General features: G+C 38.8%; 1 protein-coding gene across 1 annotated transcript in view; it reads right to left on the bottom strand.

The window, feature by feature from the left end:
- Positions 1-7,468: 7,468 nt before the first annotated feature.
- The window catches only part of OTOL1 (otolin 1), a 15,706-nt gene continuing 4,547 nt past the window's right edge, over positions 7,469-18,627 (bottom strand). The window contains exons 2-4 of the mRNA XM_006901548.1: positions 16,493-16,582; positions 10,019-10,090; positions 7,469-8,358 (exon numbers count right to left, since the gene is read on the bottom strand). Of these exons, the coding sequence (XP_006901610.1) occupies positions 7,469-8,358; positions 10,019-10,090; positions 16,493-16,582 (1,052 nt within the window). The remainder of the gene's footprint in view (positions 8,359-10,018; positions 10,091-16,492; positions 16,583-18,627) is intronic.

The raw sequence follows: 18,627 nt of genomic DNA, 5'->3' as shown, positions 1-18,627 counted from the left end.
TCTTTTGATTTCCTGACTCTTGGTGTTAAGAATGTTGATTGTGGAGCTCAGCAAGCCATAACTGTTAACAACCTCAATCTCTTTTCCATCTATCATTGTGCTGCCAATTGGCCCAGTGGTGAAAATCTTTGTCTTCTTGATGTTGAGCTTCAATCCATATTTAAGACTACAGTCCTTGATGTTCTGCAGCAAGTACTTCAGGTCTTCTTCAGTTGTAGTAAGCAAGGTTGTGTCATCTGCATAGCGTAGGTAGTTGATGAGACTTCTTCCAATCTTGAGGCCACGATTCTCCTCATAAAACCCTGCTTCCTAAAAGATCTGTTCTGCATAGAGATTGAAAAGGTATGGAGACAGGATGCATCCTTGACACACTCCTTTCCTGATTTTGAGCCATGTAGTGTTTCCGTGCTCTATTCTGAGGACTGCTTCTTGGTCCAAGTATAGATTTCTCCAAAACACAATCTAGTGTTCTGAGATTCCCATTTTCCTCAGGGTTAGCCACAATTTGTTGTAATCCATAGTCAAATGCCTTTCCTTAGTCAATGAAACACAGAGAGACACTCCTCTGGTACTCTTTGCTTTATGCCAACATCTATCTGGCATTTGCAATAATGTCCCTAGTGTCACGACATCTTCTAAATCCAGTTTGTCTTTCTGGGAGTTCTCTGTCATTTCTGAATAATCTTCAGCAGGATTTTGCTAGTGTGCGATATTAGTGATATTGTTCGATAATTTCCGTACTCTGTTGGGTCACCTTTTTTTTTGGAATTGGGATAAATATGGATCTCTTCCAGTCAGTTGGCCAAGTAGTTGTCCTCCAGATTTCTTGGCACAACTTGGTGAGCACATGCAGAGCAACATCTGGTTGCTGGAATATGTCACTTGGTATTCCATCAATTCCTAGGGCTTTATTTTTTGCCAAGTCCTTCACAGTGGCCTGAACTTCCTTCTTCATTACCGTTGTCTCTTGATCACGTTATTTCTTGAAATTCTTCTGTCCAAGTCAATTTCTTCTGGTACAATGTCTCTGTATATTCCTTCTATCTTCTTTTAATGCTTCCTGAATCATTCAATATTCTGCCCATGGCATCCCTAAGCATTGCAACTCGTGGCTTGAATTTATTCTTTCATTCCTTCGGCTTAGGAAATGATGAGAGAGTTCAGCCCTTTTGATTTTCTGTCTCCAGCTTCTTGCACATTTCATTATAATAATTTGCCTTGTCTTCCCTGAGTCACCCTTTGAAATCTTCTATTCAGCTCCTTGACTTCTTGATTTCTTCCCTTTGCTTTGGCTTTTCAATGCTCTAGTGCAATTTGCAGTCTCTTCTAACATCCATTTTGGTTTTTTCTTCTTCTTCTTCTTCCTTCTTTGTAATGACTTTTTGCATTCTTCATAAACAATATTCTTGATATCTTCCCATAGCTTATCTGTTCTTCCTCCATTAATGTTCAAGGTCTAAAATCTATTCCTTAGTTGGCTTTTAAATTCATGGTGGATAGACCCAAGTTCAAATTTTGATTCTTATACATATGATTTAACCTTCTTTAGCTTCAATTTGAACCAGCATATGAGCATTTGATGATTTGTTCCACAATCAGCATCTGGCCTAGTTTACACTGCTGATACTGAATTTCTCCAAGGACTCCTTCCACAGATGTAATAAATCTGATTTCCGTGCATCCCATCAGGTGAAATCCATGTATATAGCCTGTGTTTATGTTTCTTATAAAAGGTATTTGCTATGAATAAATCATTGACTGTACATAATTCTCTCATTCTATCTCCAGCTTCATTTTTGTCACCAAGTCCATATTTTCTGACTGGTTCTTCATCCTGCTTCCCAACTTTTGCATTCCGGTCACCCATTATTATTATTAATACATCTTGGTTACAAGTTCGATCAATTTCTCACTACAGTATTGGATAGAAATCATCTATTTCCTCCTCTTTGGCCCTGGTTATAAGTACATAAATTTGAATGATAGTGGTATTAACAGGTCTTCTTTGTATGCATATGAATATTACTGTCACTCACAATATTGAATTTCAAGATGGATCTAGAAATGACCCTTTTAACTATGAAAGTGACCATGTTTTTCTCACCTTTTAATCTCCAGCATAATAGATCATATGATCGTGGGATTAAAAATGTTCCAATCCATCTCATTTCATTAATACCCAATATGTCAATATTTATGCATTCCATTTCTTTCTTTAAAGCATCTATTTTCCTACACTATGCTTCTCACATTCCAAGTACTAATTGTTAATTTCTTCTTACAAATGTTTCTCTTCCTTTGTGTTTCCAAATTTGAGGGCTTAGCTTCAGTTGTCATATCTGTTAGTCTCATCTAAATGTGCTCTGCTACACATAGATTTTCAAAGGCCTGTTATATTTTGGAAGTGGATGGCCAATCTTTTTTCCTTGTCTTAATTTGGATGCTTAGTATTAGAGCACTATCTGACAGACAAGTATTTTTCCTAGCAGATGAAAGACACTTCCCTTAGAGAAATAACCAGTACATTCACTGCCCCACCCCCCTGCAAGCACATGTGACTTTTCTTTTCTCTTTCCCTGCTACATGCCCATTCCTTACAGACCCGGCTACCTTGTCAAACCTTCCCTTCCCCAGCCACCTCTCAATATGATCACAAGTCACTTCTGTGCTGCCTTGTACCGCACACTGCGACTGGTCTCTCTTGCACCTTAGTTTATCTCTTGTTTAGGAGGAGATAAGTCCAAATCCCATGTTCCAACTTCAGGGAAAAATTTTTGTTTGAGGCAGTACGCAGCTTCTACTAAGTTTTGTGACTTACTGTCTCTGTTTACACTGCTGACACATGTGATAATTCACGGTCTGGACAAGTCTCTTCTAGATCTGATACATGGTGGTGAAGATTTCCTTTACCAAAAGATGATGTTAAGGTAGCCGATGCACTTCTGGGAGAAAGGTGGTACCTGATGAAGGTGATTATAGACAGCACTCAGATTCCGTCTTGTGTGACTCCATGGGTTTCTGACACTGTGTGAAGAGGCCAATCAACTTGAAACCTAGACCCCAACATAGGTTTGAGACCGAAGATACCCTTTCCCAAAAGATGTCGTCAAGGTAGCCAATGTTCTATGTTGTTGTTGTTGTTATGTGCCGTCGAGTCATTTTCGACTCATAGCGACCCAATGTACAACAGCCCTAAACCCTACTCTATCCTGTGTCAATCGCATTTCCTCTGACACACCCATCCCGATTACCCCAGTCACCAATCAATCCATCTCATAGAGAGTCTTCCCCTCCTGTGCTGTCCCTCCACCCTCCCAAGCATGATGTCCCTCTCCAAGGACCCGTCCCTCCTGGCAACATGTCCAAAGTATGTCAGACGAAGCCCCAGAATCCTTGCCTCCAAGGAGTAGCTTGGTTTAATCCTCTCCAAGATGAATCTGTTTGCTTTCCTGGCAGTCCATGGTACATTCAGTACTCTTCTCCAGCACCACAGCTCAAAGGCATCCACTCTCCTTCTGTCCTCCCTAGTCATTGTCCAACTCTCTGATGCATTACAAGCGATTGCAAAGACCATGGCCTGTATCAGGTGCACCTTAGTCTCCAGAGAGACACCGTTGCTCTTGAGTACTTTAGAGAGGTCCCTAACAGCAGACTTTCCCATCGTGATACGCTTTTTGATTTCCTGACGCCAATGTGGTATAAATACTGTTAATTAATTGAACTTATTTTATTAGTATTTTGAATTGCTCTTGTTGTTGTGTACCACTGAGTCAGAACTGACCCAAAGCTGACCCTCCAGTGGTTTTTCGGAGGTTTTAATCGCATGGGGAAAGACCATCCTTTTCCTGTGGAGTAGCTGGTAGATTCGAATTGCAGGTCTTGGGAATTGCAGTGTAGCTTCTTGCCATTAGGCCACGAGTGCTCTCTATTTAATTAAGTAATTTCATACCTTTATTTTATTATTGATCCAAGCATCTCTTGTATATTAATAGACCATCCATCATTAGAAAGTGATCAAGACTTTGCTAAATAATCCACAGCCTGGATGAATCCAGAGCATATCATGCTGAATGACCTAAGTCAATCACAACAAGACAATCATAGTCTAAAACCACTGATATAAAAAACTAAAGAAATCTTTATACACAGATAGAGATATAACATGATAAGATTAAAAGGCGAAGGGAGTAAATATTAGTAAATAGATTAATTTGGGGGATTAATAACATGGCAACACTCAGTGAGAGGTTGGTAAAAACAAACAAACAAAAAACAAACAACACAAACCAAAATCCAGGCCACATAGACATGAACAATAGTAGGATGACCTTTGACTTCCTCTCAGTAATATAAAAGCATTTGGAAGCAGGCGTGGCATCCACTTCCTAAACAACATGCCTCCTGAAACTATGAATTTTGATAAATGTCAATAGTAGTAGAGGGGCTTCAGGCCTTTTGTTCACAGGGTTGTTATAAGTCATGCTTGACTTGAAGGCAATCAACAACAACAATATAAAAGCATAGCTTATTTATACTCCCCCATATAAAATCATCCATTTATGAGGCTAGAGCATATTTTAAATAATGATTTCTTCCTTTTATTTGTAATTTCCATTCTTGATCATAGACTACCACCTGAAATTACTTATGTTGGGCCCAATTTTTATGTAACTTTGTAGTTCTCACATATAAAAGGGATTCAGCTGGAAAATTTTTGCAATAATCCTTAGATTTCCCTTAGGGGAAAATAAGGTGGTTTGACCAAATTGGTGGCAGTAGAGATGTAAAAAGTCAAATTCTAAAGGATTTGGATATATCCTGAAGAAGTAACAAAATTATATGTTGAAAGAGTATGAAGGGGGGCGGGAATCAATGATACAAAATTGTGGACATGTTGTTATTGCTAATGTAACATCGAGTTGGAACCAACTCCTAGCTGACCCTGCACTTGGTTTTCAGGGGCTTTAAGTTACCTGGGAAGAGGCTGTCCCTTTTTCTCCTATGGAGCAACTGCTTGATTGGAAACTTGTGTCTTGACATTAAGCCAACATGGCTTTCCTTTGCACTTAAGAAATGGATATTGCTTGAGTTAAGGAAAGACGAGGCAGGAGAGGTTGGAGAAAACCTAAGAAGTTTGATTTTGTCACGTTAAGCTAGAGACGTCAAGTTGGGCATATATATTGATCTGACACTCAGCAAAGAGGTCTGTATATTTAGTCGTCAGTAGGAGAGAAGTGACAGAATGACTATGAGTCTGAACCAACTCAACAGAACACACACAATTGCAAGAAAAAGAGCAAGAGGGTCCTCACGTACTTATTATTATGTTTTAGTGTCCTAACATTTTGCCACAAAATGTCACAAACTGAGTTGTTTTCATACAACAGAAATGTGTTACCTCACATTACTAAGAGCTGGAATTCTGAATTTGAATTGCCGGTAAGATCATGCTCTCTTTGAAGGCTCTGAGATCTTGCATCTTCCTAGCTTCTCTGTCTCTATCTTCCTAGTTTTTGCCTCTGTCTTTACTTGGCCATTCCCCAGCCCCCACCCTGTGTTTCTTCTCTGTATTGTAAGATATTTCCTCTCATGGGATTTACTGCCTCTGCAAGGTTGCTGGAGGGTCAGCTATGCCTTGGTTCCAACCCGATGATACAGAAGAACAACCTAGAACTCTGCGTGGAGTTCTCCTGGCATACAGGGTTGCTAGCTGCGACTCCTATCCTGAAGGTTAGAAGTACAAAGTCACCAGGCATTCTTTCTCTGAGAGAGAAAGGTGAGGAAACTCCGCCCACATGGAAAACTTGGAAACCCAATGAAGGGCCACCATGACTCAAAATCATCTGGATAGCAATGGGTACAGAGCCCAGTACAAATCTTGGTGGCATGTAATAAGCATTGTTAACCGAAAGGGTTGATGGCCGATATCCACCAGCTATTCTTAGTGGGAAGTGACTCAACAGCAATGGCTTATAAAAGCCCTGTTCCAAAATACACTAATACAATCTATATTACAAATAAATGCAGATTTTATAAAACAAAATTAAACAAATTTATTTCCCACAGGATGTGCAGGGAGAAGGGAGATTAATCATGGGGTTGTACAATTTGATGGGGATGGGGTGAGGGAAATTGAAAGAAGTTTTTTCTTAAAAACAATGTATTCAGATTTTGTAAATTGGTAGAAAATTTTAAAAAAAGAAACAAAAAGCCCCCCAAAAAACTGCTCTAACATGCTTTATGATTTTCAAGGGGAAGATATTAAATATGTGATTCCAAACATATGACTTGATTGTTGTTTTGTTTGTTTTTTTGTTTTCTCAGTAACTCGTAACTGTTTCCAAATAGTTCACCTTTGAAGAGTTTAGGAAGCACTGTTCTAATGTCTGGAGGAGACTCTCAAAGATGCATGATGCTTTTCAAAGTCGGCAGAAGACCAGAAAGTTCCCCATCACCACTCCCCAGTCGGACTAACAAATATCCCTAACTGAGAGTCTTAATTAATTTATACATATTCAAACTGAATACAATGACTTTCCTTTAAAAACAATCACGTCATTTGCGGTGGGGAGAAAAAAAAATTATATCATTGGATTTTAAAATATTAACAAAGTTATTAAATAATTCATATTGCAAGTGAGTTCTCAACCCCCTAGTTGCTCCAGCAGTGAGCTGGAATTAGTTATTTTCTGGACTATTACAATGAAATCAAAAGATTGATCTTAATCAAATGTCAGTCCACAAAGAAAAGCATGAAATTCTAAATCAATAATAATTTATTCTTATTTGTGAATCTTACAGAGACATTCTGTTCTAAGTACAAGAATTGGATGAAAGGTTGGGGCTTTGTTGTGACTGAATATTGCTTCCATCAATTTTCTTTGTACAGTTTACCCAACACATAAGTCATAAAATCACTGACACACACTGAAAAGTTTTAAAACATATACTTAGTTGTCTTTAACAGTTTTTTTTCCAGGATTCTCACTGAATGAAGTAAACACAAAATGATTGCTTTTAGTTGAAACACAAGCCTTTCAATAGAATCAGAAACTTCTGAGACATGTTGGTGCATTATGGTGTACAATTCACAGCCTCATACAGAAAAGAAAATAACCTATTTTTAAAAGTCACAGACAGAACTTAGTAAAAATATAGTCATTATCTACAGATCTCATTCATATTTTTATGTGCTCTGAATTATTGAAATGCCATGATAATACTAAATGAAAAAAATCTACCTACAAAACTAATAGATAAGTGTTTTAAAATAATTTTTTTTAATTTCCAAAACTTGAATTGTGAATTAAAATGTACTCTGGTGATAAGACTTAGAATTTTTATGTGTTACTTTGATAATTATTAAAAAGTGAGATGTTTGTTTGTTTGTTTGTTTGTTTGTTTTAAAGAATCTTCTGCTGCCTGACTCATCCCCCTAAACCCAAACTTCAGTGTCCAGGACACAAGCTTATGGTGAAATCCCAGGAGGTTCCTCTGGGTACAAAAGGAAGCCAGTAAAAATACTGTCATCTTCAGCACTGACATACACCCCATTCCAGTCTTTTGAGACTTCCAGCCATACTTGATCCCCTGCACTTAATTTCAGGACCACAAGGAGGGAGGTTTGGTCAATCTCTTGACCATAGAGTGTTTCTCTGGACTTGAACTGCTTCTTATTCTGCGCCACCAGGCTGATCCTGGCAGGGCGGCCCCTCACTGTGATGTGATAGGAAAACACGTATGTCCCGGGAACACTACAGTTAAATTTTCCGGTGATGGGACTATAGTTTCCTTGGTCATTATAGAGAACCTTGTCAAATTTAATCGGGACGTTGGGAGGAGGGAAGGGCCTTGACAAGGCGGCACTGAAAGCCGACCGAGAGATTCCAGCCACCTCACCTTTGGAGCCCTTGAGACCCCGGGACCCCTTCTTCCCGATAGACCCTCGCACTCCTTTGTTTCCAAGCTCACCTTTAGGCCCAATAGGTCCTTCGAGACCAGGAGGACCCAGTTCCCCCTTTGCTCCTTTGACACCTGCGTCACCTTTGGCCCCAGGCAGGCCATCTGGGCCACTTTTGCCTTCTATGCCCATCTCTCCTTTGCAGCCTTTCTCTCCTTTCATGCCCTCCTCGCCTTTCTGTCCTTTTCCTCCTCTCTCCCCAAACTCTCTGCAGTCTCCCTTTTCCCCCATCTCGCCTTTCTCACCCTTGGCCCCAGTCTCTCCACGTAACCCCTCCAGTCCTCTCTCTCCTTTCTCTCCTTTAGTCCCATTTGCACACACATCCCCCTTGGACCCTTTTTGTCCTTTAATTCCTGCCGGTCCAATGCTTCCTTTATCCCCTTTAGAGCCAAGTCCACCTGAAACAGAAATTTAAAATGATTTTTAAGGAACACACAAGATAAACACAGTATTCTATTGCCACTTAAAAACAAATTAAGAAAAATGAAACAAACTCTTCTACCTGGGACCTGAGATTTGCTTCCATGACCATTGTTGTTGCTGTTGTTTAATGCCGTCGAGTCGTAGATGACTCATAGCGACCCTATGAACGAACAGCCTGAGCACTGTTCGTACATAGAGTTTCCAGAGGCAAGCCATTTCGGAAGTGGATGCCGCTCCTGCTTCCAGGCTCCATGACCATTAGAGGTAAGAAAATTCTAAGGAGTACAATTCCTCTCAAGTAACTCATGAGGCCATCAGAGTTGTTTAGGGAGGTCTTTCAGTGGACAAAGTCTATTTTACTGTTTTATAGAAAGTCAAGTTAATGCTATAGAGAATAAATAACTCATTTAGACTTATCTCCTCCTGTGAGGTTTACTGCCTCTGAAAACCTGCAGAAGGATCAGTTATGGGTAGGTTCGGACTCAACACACTAACCATAATCTGTCTAGTTCTTGGTTGTTCTGGTGGCCTGGTGGGTAATAAGCTGTGCTGTCAACTGAAAGATTGTTTGAATCTACCGGGTGTTCTGTGAGATAAAGATGGGCAGTCTTCTCCCGAAACCCTTTAGAAGTGGTTCCAACTTGATGGCAGTGAGTTTTGAGTTATGTCTAGTTCTAGGAGTTCTGCTTATATAGTGTGTTACTTGTTGAAATGTTAACCTAAAGGCCAGTAGTTTGTATCCAACAGCTGCTCTGGAAACAAAAGAGGGACACTCTCATGAAGAATTACAGCTTTAAAAAAAATAGTTGCAGCTTCAGAAATCCCTAGGATTTTTACTATGAGTCAGAGCAACTTGACAACAGTAGGTAGTATACATATTTCTATTGTTCCACTTTTAAGAGGTTAAAGAACATGGAATTATAGTTGCTCATTGTATTTCTTTTTTGCCAATTGACCAAAGTAGACCCAGCAGGTAGTCTGAATATTGTCCATCCAAATCTGAAATTTTACAGGCAAAAAACCTCTGAGACCTGGAAAGATTCAGGGAATTTCTTCCCAAAGGACAATTTGAAGAATTAAGTTCTTATGTCTGGTCTCCAAAAGCAAGACCAATCATGTTTACATTAAATTTGGTCAACACACTGACTTAGTACAATAATAATCACTCACTCATTTGCTTTGGAAGTACGAGTAGTATCCTCTTCCTAAACCATATGCCTATGGAAACTCTATGAACTTGGAGTAACAAGGAGAGTTATGGAAAGGCATTAAGTCTTTTGTTCATAGAGTTCTATGAGTTATGCTCAACTTGATGGCTATCAACAACAACAACATTGCCATCAAGTCAGAGCCAAGCAAGACAGAGCTGACCCTCCCCTGGGTTATTTGAGGCTGTAGATCGCATGGGAGGAGACTGTCTTTCTTTCCTCCATGGAGAAGCAGGTGGATTTAAACCACCCGCCTTTGGGTTATCAGGACAACTCCTTACCCGCTAGGCCACTGGAGTCCTCGAATAATAATACTAATTTTTATTTTCACTTTGCCCCATGATAAGTTTAAACACAAGCAAGAAGAAAAATAACTGTCAGAGTGCACACACAATTATACCCAGTCGATGTATTTTACATACTTTACCTTGTGCCCCGGGCTTCCCTGGATAGCCTGGAGCCCCATCTGTTCCTTGATCCCCACGTTCTCCTTTCAGTCCTAAAAAGACACTAAGATGAGCTTTCATTTTCCAGCTATGTTATTTAAGGTATACCTGCTTTACACTGTATGCAAACAGTTCACACAGTTGGACTCTGTGAAGAAGAGTGTGACATCAGAATCGGAGGAAGCCTCATCAACAATCTGCATTATACTGATAACACAACTTTGTTTGCTGAAAGTGAGGAGGATATTAAATGCTTGCTGCAGAAGATCAAGTACTACAGTCTTCAGTATTGATTACATCTCAGCATTAAGGAGACAGATATTCTCACCACAAGCACAACAGTCAATGTTATGATAGATGGAGAAAAGATTGAGGTTGTCAATTATTTCATCTTGCTTGGATTCACAATCATCACCCTTGGTACCAGCAGTCAGAAAATCAGACAATGTATCACATTGGCCAATTCTGCTGTCAGGGACCTCTCCAAAATATTGAAGAGCAATGTCAGTTTGACAACTAAAGCGTGCCTGAATTAGGTCATAGTCTTCTCAGTCACCTGCTATACATCAGACAGCTGGACAATAAATAAGGGTAACAGGAGAAGAATTGATGCCTTTGAGTTGTGGTGTGGGAGAAGAGTGCTGGACGTATCATGGACTGTTAAAAGAACAAACATAGATCCTGGCCAGAGTACTTCGTGGGGGCAAAGATGATGAAGCTTCAGCTTTCATATACTTGTACATGTAGCTAGGCAAGACTATTCCTCAGAAAAGAGTATCAAATGGTCCTTGAGAGCTTGATTGGAGATTCTCACAGGGGAGTGCAGCTGCTCATATGTCCTTGACTGAAGGACGGTCTTCCCTCTATCAGGGATGGCTGTCTTCCTCAGCTGAGCATGCAACTTTGGGAGGGATGCACAGGGATTGGTGAGGAAGGAAGGGGGCGCCCACCTAGCCAGCCGTATCAGCCTAATCAACCCTGATGATTAATATGCTGCCGCAAATGACAGCAAAATGTGTTTCTAAGCACGGTGTGTCAATTTAAAAGTGTGTGGCAACCTGTTAATGAGATGATAGATGTCACAGCCAGATGACCCTCAAATGAATGGATAGAGAAACTGTGGTATATTCACACATTGAAATATTAGGCAACACTAAAAAAACAAGGACCTCATAAAATATTATACACCCTGAAAGACATTATGCTGAGTGAAATATCTCGATTACAAAAGGACAAATACTGCATAATGTCGCTGTTATAAAGCAGGACTGGCATGGAGGTTTGGAGGAAACTAGGAAAACGGGATAAATAATGAACACTGCATTGAAACAGATGCAGGAAAGAACTGTTTAGCAGGAATATATTATTTGTATGACAGTAGTCCAGAATAAGAGGTGCATAGCAAAGTGGACTGGGGGGGGGGGGAGGGGGGGGGGGGGGGGGGGAAGGATGAGGAGAGCGAGGAAATTGTGCAACAATGAAAGAATCTTTTTAAAGAGGAAAGCGGACTACGGTGGGGGTAGGGAGGAAAATGTGCAACAAAGAATGAATGAAAATCCAAGTTTTCTGTAAACTTTCATTAAAATATCAATTTTTAAAAAGAGGGGGGAAAAGAAAAAATCTAAAAAAAAAATTCTAGCATATATTGTAAGCAGAAGTGGCATCTATTTCCTAAACAACATGCTTCTGGAAACTCTATGGTCTTTAATAAGTGACAATAGTTACAAAAAGGCTTCAGACCTTTTGTTCATAGGGTCACTGTACGTCGTGCTCGGCAATCAGCAACAACGTACCAAAAAGAAGCATCATGATAAAAAAGAACAAATTGAAGTGGTAAAGCATTTTATTTTACTTGAAACCAGACTAAATATGTGTGGAAGAAGTAGAAACAGATTGCATTGTATTGTATTAGAATATATAGAAATATATTCTTGTTCTTAGAAACATATTCTTCAAGTTGATAGTAATTTCACAGAGATTTGAGGGCAGTACTAATCCCTTCAGTCAATACAACACAATACAATACAATACAATACAAAAAAAATTGTATAGCATCCTATTGTAACGTATTGTATCATATCATATCATATCGTATCGTATCGTATCATATCAGGAAATTTTGCTGCAAAAGTGTTCTAAGGCAAAGATGTCACTCTGAGAACTAACGTGCTTTTGACTTAAGTCATGACATTTCAAATTACCTCATATATATGTAATATCTTCTTGTTGTTGTTAGGTTTCATCAAGTCAATTATGACTCATAATGTAGACAATGAATAAAATAAGATCAAATAGAATTATACCTTTGAATTATGACATCAGTTGAAATTGAGAATGACAAGGTTTAAAGGGAAAAAAATAAAAAGGAGGGGGTATCATTCTAGGAAAGATGGTGGGTCAGCGGAGAGGGAGACGCCATACTAGGTGGATTGACACTATGGCTTTCCAATGGGCTCTAGTATATCAGAGGTCATGGGTATGGCACATAACAGGGCAGATTTCAGGTTGGCTCTTCATAGGGTCCCTACGAGGAAAACTCAACTCAACAGCATCTAACAACAACAATACCCATTTAACAATCAAGTCACATTCAAATATTTTCTTTATCAAAAAGATCTAAAGGAGTGAATAGAGTTATTATGTCCCATTGAGTCATAAATGACTCCTAGTTGACTCTACAGTTGTCTTGGGTACTATAAGTCACACAGGAGGAGACTGCCTGCTGTTTCCTATGGAGCAGTAGATGAATTCGAGCTGGTTGTATTTATATTGGAATCACAATTACCACTTGGCCAACAGAGGTCTCTTTTATATTGAGAGCCCTTAGAAATATATTCTTCAAGGTGATAGTAGTTTCATAGACATTTGAGGTCAGTACTAATCCCTTCAGCCAATATTTGATGTTTCCCTTCATACTCCCTAGACTCTCCAAATTCTCATTACTTCACCCTGACTTCTATTAAATATATATGTGCATATATATGCACATTTTCCATGATTGATTTTAAATGACAGTTCAAATGTTTTCTTCTGCACATGCTCCATGATACTGAAGAAAGTGTGTTCTGTGCCTCATAACTTTGAACACAGAGCCCATATAATTGACTAGGACTCATTACAACAAAAAGTTCATGCAGAGAAACAACTATCTTTGACAAAGGAAAGGCCAATTTGTATCTGAATTGGAATATTTGCCACATACTTATTGGAGAAATTATAAAATTGTGAAGATGTGTATTTGTAGAAAATTGAAAGAGTGGGACTTTTAGATATATGACATCTCACTATATTACAAGACTAGCCAAAATCTCATCTTACTACTGTGCAAAAATACCATATTAGGTATAAGTATTATAATAATAATAGTTAACTCTTTTTGACAATTTACTTCAGACTAGATATTTTTCAAAGCCCTCCTCAAAAACATATGATGCTTTTGTTTAATTCTAATGTAGTTTTCATTTGGTAGAGGAACCTATACAACAGAACACATTCCATCAACTGAAATATCTTTCATTTATAAAAGTTTGTGGAGCCTCCTAAAAAAATTAGTGGTTCAAAATCAGGAAAGCAGTGCAGCAGGGATGTATCCTATCTCCATATCTTTTCAATCTGTATGCAGAACAGATCATTCAGGAAGTAGGACCTTATAAGGAAGGATGTGGCATCAAGATTGGAGGAAGACTCATCAGCAACCTATGATATGCAGATGACACAACATGCTTGCTGAAACTGAAGAAGACCTGAAACACTTGCTGCAGAAGGTCAAAGACTAGAGTCTTCAATATAAATCGAAACTGAATATCAAGAAGACAAAGATTCTCACCACTGGGCCAATTGGCAGCATCATGATAGATGGAGAAGGAATTGAGGTTATTAACAACAACAGCTTGCTCAGCTCCATAGTCAACACTCTTAACACCAGCAGTTAGAAAATAAAAAGATGAATTGCGCTGGGAAAATCTGCTGTCAAGGACCTCTCCAGAGTGCTCAAAAGCAACGATGTCAGTCTAGAGACTAAAGTGTGCCTAATCCAGGCCATGGTCTTGACAATTACTTATGCTCCAGAGAGCTGGGTAATGATTAAGGATGACAGAAAAATATTTGATGCCTTCAAGGTGCTGAAAGAGAGTTTTGAACATACACCCTGGACTTCCAAGAAAACAAACAGGTCTGCCTTGGAGAGGGTAAAACAAAATTTCTTCTTGGAGGCTAGGATTTTGAAGCTCTGTTTCATATACTTTGGGCAAATGACCACAAGAGGCGGGTCCTTGGGAAAGGACATCATGCTCAGAAGGGTGGAAGGACAGCGCAGCAGCAGATGACTCTGATTGAGATGAATTGATACTACGGCAAAAGGAGTTAGTGTGTCAAAATTAGCAATACTGGCTCAGGATAGGGCAGGGTTCAGAGCTGCTGTACAGAGGGTCACCATGCCCGCAGGTAAACTGATGGCACATAACAGTAGCAATATAAATTTGAACTTGTACAAAATCAATTGGATTATATTCAGTATTAGTGAACAATGTTTTCTCAACTATGTTATCATTTATCTAAGTTTTTTCTAATTTGTTGTAGGTTAAAAGAAATTTTGCAGCAATTTAGAAATTATGAGAAATTTAATTATGAGGAATATTAGAAATTATAGAAAGATCACCTTGAAAAATGCTACCATTAACCAGTCAGGAGATTTTTCCAAATTTATTACTACTCCACAAAAATATATCTAAATTTGGAAATATTTGTACACTTTTTTAAAGAACACAGCCCCAAACAGAATTGAAAAAAAAAACACACCCAATTGTATTACCCTGTTTTGTATTGACTGGACAACTATGCTTCGCTTTTAACGAATTCTGGTGGCCTAGTGGATAGGGAGTTGTGCTGCTAACCCAAAGGCAGACAGTTAGAATCCATCAGCTGCTGGTGAGAAAGACAAGAAGTCTCCTCTTTTGTGATTTACAGCCTCTGAACACTTACTAAAGAGTCAGCTATAAGTCAATGCCATCTTGATACCTGTGAGCTAGCTTTGTTTGGTTTTTTTTCGATGGTGTTTTAGGAGGTTGAATTTTTTTTTCCCTAGATTTGTTTTGTTTGGCTTTCCAAATCTTTAAGGCACAGAATATTCTGGTTCTCAAACTGATTTAAGAAGTTTAGCTATTTTACACTGCCTTTACTCTTTCCAGGTAGTGATTAACCAAATTCCAATGATTACTTGCAATGTGCTTTTTTTTTTTAAATTTTACTGTTAGATCTCAGCCAAGAGTCCAAGTGAAGTCTGACTGCAAGTAAAAAGAAAGTCGAGTTGCTACTTGATAGAGACTGCCTGAATGAATTTCTACTTTTGATCCTTCATCAAAGCATATTCTTAAGAACCTCATCTTACGTATGATACCTCTCTGTTTTTTCTTCTACTTCCAGAAGTCTAGCTTCCACAATGTATGAATCACGAGGGAGGCTCATCACTCATCTTTATTTCACAGAATTTTCTGCTAACGTAATTCCGCCACAAAAGGATTAAATGTTTCTGAGAATGAAAATCGCATAACTGACAAGTGTGAAGTAACTCTCTCTTACCTTAACATCTTTCTTGAGTAATTACTTCACTGAATGTTCTACCAGAAACGAGTTAGGCAGTTCCTGAGCCGTGTGAAGAGTGATGTATAGATGATAGTAGGTCTTTGACGTGTGACACTGAGGCTAAAGCATTTATCTTGATGGATAGATGGCATTTCTACAGGCTAGTAGTACTCACTAAGGAATTTCAAAACGTCCCAGGGAATCTGTAACCTTTCTTCAATGCCGTTAAGCACTTACAGAATCAGGGATTTCCCAGGGCAGGAAGCCTTCTTTATTTAGTCAGAGAATATCTGAGCTGGAAAGCTGCTATTGAAAGTATTCATGACTACACATTTACTTTGCTAGCAAAAGAGGATATATAAAATTCAGCTCTCTTCTCACCTTTGCCACTCTTTCTAGTTTCAGAAGGAGCAAAATAATTTGTCGTATTCTCTTTAACAGATAGGCTCCCCACTGAAATGGAATATTCTGTAGTACGGCCTACCCTCCTTAAGTCTATCTGAGAGGAAACTAACGTAGATGGTGAAGAGCTGTTGGAAGAGTCTATAAGAAGATGACTGCGACGTCAAGTGATGATTGGTCCATCAGGTGGCAGGTAAGAGATGAACAAGTTGCAAGTTGCATGCAATTCTGTGTGTGTTTGTGGGCTATGATGCTCCCCAGAGAGCTTAAAAATCTCTCAATTGATTATCTACTAGGTTAATACATTTTTAACACAAAATCTGACAATGACAATATGCTTTATTGATTTTTTTCTTACATTTAAACAGTTAATCTACTTCTGAGAAGTCATTATTCTGTTAGAAAGTCATTATTTGGAAGAGTTATCCAGAATCTTTCCTGAGCTTTTTATATGAAAGTAAGTAATAACCTACCCTTCTCTCCTTTCTGGCCTTTTAGGCCTTGAGGTCCAATAACTCCTGGTGGTCCTGGAATCCCCATCTCACCCGTCTCTCCTTTAGGACCTGAAAAAGGAATATAAAAATCATCAGGGTGGAAAAATACTCTTTTAAAATCTGTTTGGTCAGTAGGAGAACAACAACAAAACCCAGTCATTTTATTAAGACCAACGACTGCCAGTGTCCTGATGATGAAATCTCTGTGGGAATAGACTATTACAGAGCTCCAAGAACAATATTTTTGTCTGATTTGCAATTTTGTACTACCTGAATAGATAAATTGAACCCATTAATACTTGTCATTGGTTTCATGGCAATGATCAAAGTATTCAGGGAAGCAACACTGTATCAAACCACAAGAATGAAATAATTATGTCTCACTTAGCCTATGTGGACCACTCTGTCCAATTGAAAGCAAAAACATCTAAGTTAGGTGTTTTTTGGTTTGTTTGTTTGTTTGTTTCCCAGCCACTCATCTATTGATTAATTGACTCAAGAACTTTTGCTGAGACGCCCAACACCTCTTGGTGTCTTCGGAGTACAGCTATTAAAATTTTCAACAGTTCATACCCTCGTGGAGGAAAGGGTTCATTAATGTTAACATAAAATAACTAACTAGCCACACAGACCACATAGATAAATAGAGATGGTCATGCTGTGCTGAGTGATAGAAAAGGTGGCAAAGTTCTCTGGTAGACTGTGGTTAAAAGAACCTAGTTTATCTGTAGGAATCAGAGGAGACATTAAGAAAATTAATTAAGAAATTAATTAACAAAATTAAGAAATTAAATAATGGCATTAAGAAAAGACTTGCAGGAGAAACTAGAAATTGCTGAGGCAAAAACTCAACAGTCAAGTTATTTTGGGAAAAGCAAGAAAGTAAAAGACTGTAGAGTCTTTAAGAAACAAAAGGAAGAGCACAATGGCTAAAACCAGTGGGCAAGGCTGAGGCTCTCATGGAGTATACTCACTCCTGGTTTTGCTCACCTCATTGGGGTACATACAGGAGCCCCCAAACTGGAGTAAAATTATTCCTTCCTGCAACTCCACCCAGTTCATTTCTGTTCTCAACCCTCGCAGCAATGTCTGGCTGGAACAACTCATATCCAGATTCTTTGAAAGTTACCCATCTAGGCAATTGCATTCAATGAAATGATAATATTTCCTTTTAGCATCCTGCTAATTAGGGAGTTCTGGTAGCTTAGTAGTAAGGTATTATGCTCCTAACACAAACACATGTAGTTCAAATCCACCAGAAGCTCTGCAAGAAGAAATGTGGGTCATTTCCTTCTGTGTGATTTACTCCTACTGAAAACTTGCTGGAGGGTCACCTGTGAGTGAGATCTGAATCAATGGTACATAACAGCATCAACAATCATCATAATCAAAGTTGATAGAATGAGGGGAAAATTTATACTCCACAGAAGTCCTCTTTGGAAGTACACTGTATTTATTAGGAACAAAACTGCTCGTGTTGGAGGCTAAACCATAAAGCAGCCTCCAATAGCTAGATACAATTACTAAACTCTTAGGTCAGAAACAGAAAGCTGGAAGGAAGGCAGACATAGAGAAAGAAAACAGACTCTTGCAAGTAAGATAAGATGGCCACTTGTATTTCACTAAGTAATGTTTTCCTTCTTCACTGCCCCTCAATGTTACACAGAGCATTATTTGGTGTGATATTTGAAGAAAAAGATGAGTACCTAGAGATGTACACCTGGATTGCTGTTATCATTTAGATTTGTGCGAATGTCCAAAACTTGAACATGATGTGAAGAGAGGGGCCTTGAAGGACTCGAAGGCATATGATGTTTGACAGCAGGTTCTATATTTACAGGTAATGTAACCTCTAGAATTATTTAAACTCTCTCAAAGTCAAACCATAAGAAGTACTCAGAAATAAAATATTAGTATATGGCAAGAAGTTGGACTGCAATTCCAAAGACACACAGTTCGAATCTACTAGTTGCTCCACAGGAGAAGGATGGTCAACCTCCTCTCATAAAATTTACTGCCTCTGAAAACCCACTGAAGGGTCAGCTGTGAGTTCATTCCAACTCGACAACACACAACAACTTATAGAAGCATAATACATATTAAATATAATATTT

The sequence above is a fragment of the Elephantulus edwardii genome, unplaced genomic scaffold, assembly GCF_000299155.1.
Source record: "Elephantulus edwardii isolate Elephantulus edwardi_28Jun2011 unplaced genomic scaffold, EleEdw1.0 scaffold00329, whole genome shotgun sequence".
NCBI lineage: Eukaryota > Metazoa > Chordata > Mammalia > Macroscelidea > Macroscelididae > Elephantulus > Elephantulus edwardii.
This window is presented reverse-complemented; position numbering and strand designations above follow the sequence as displayed.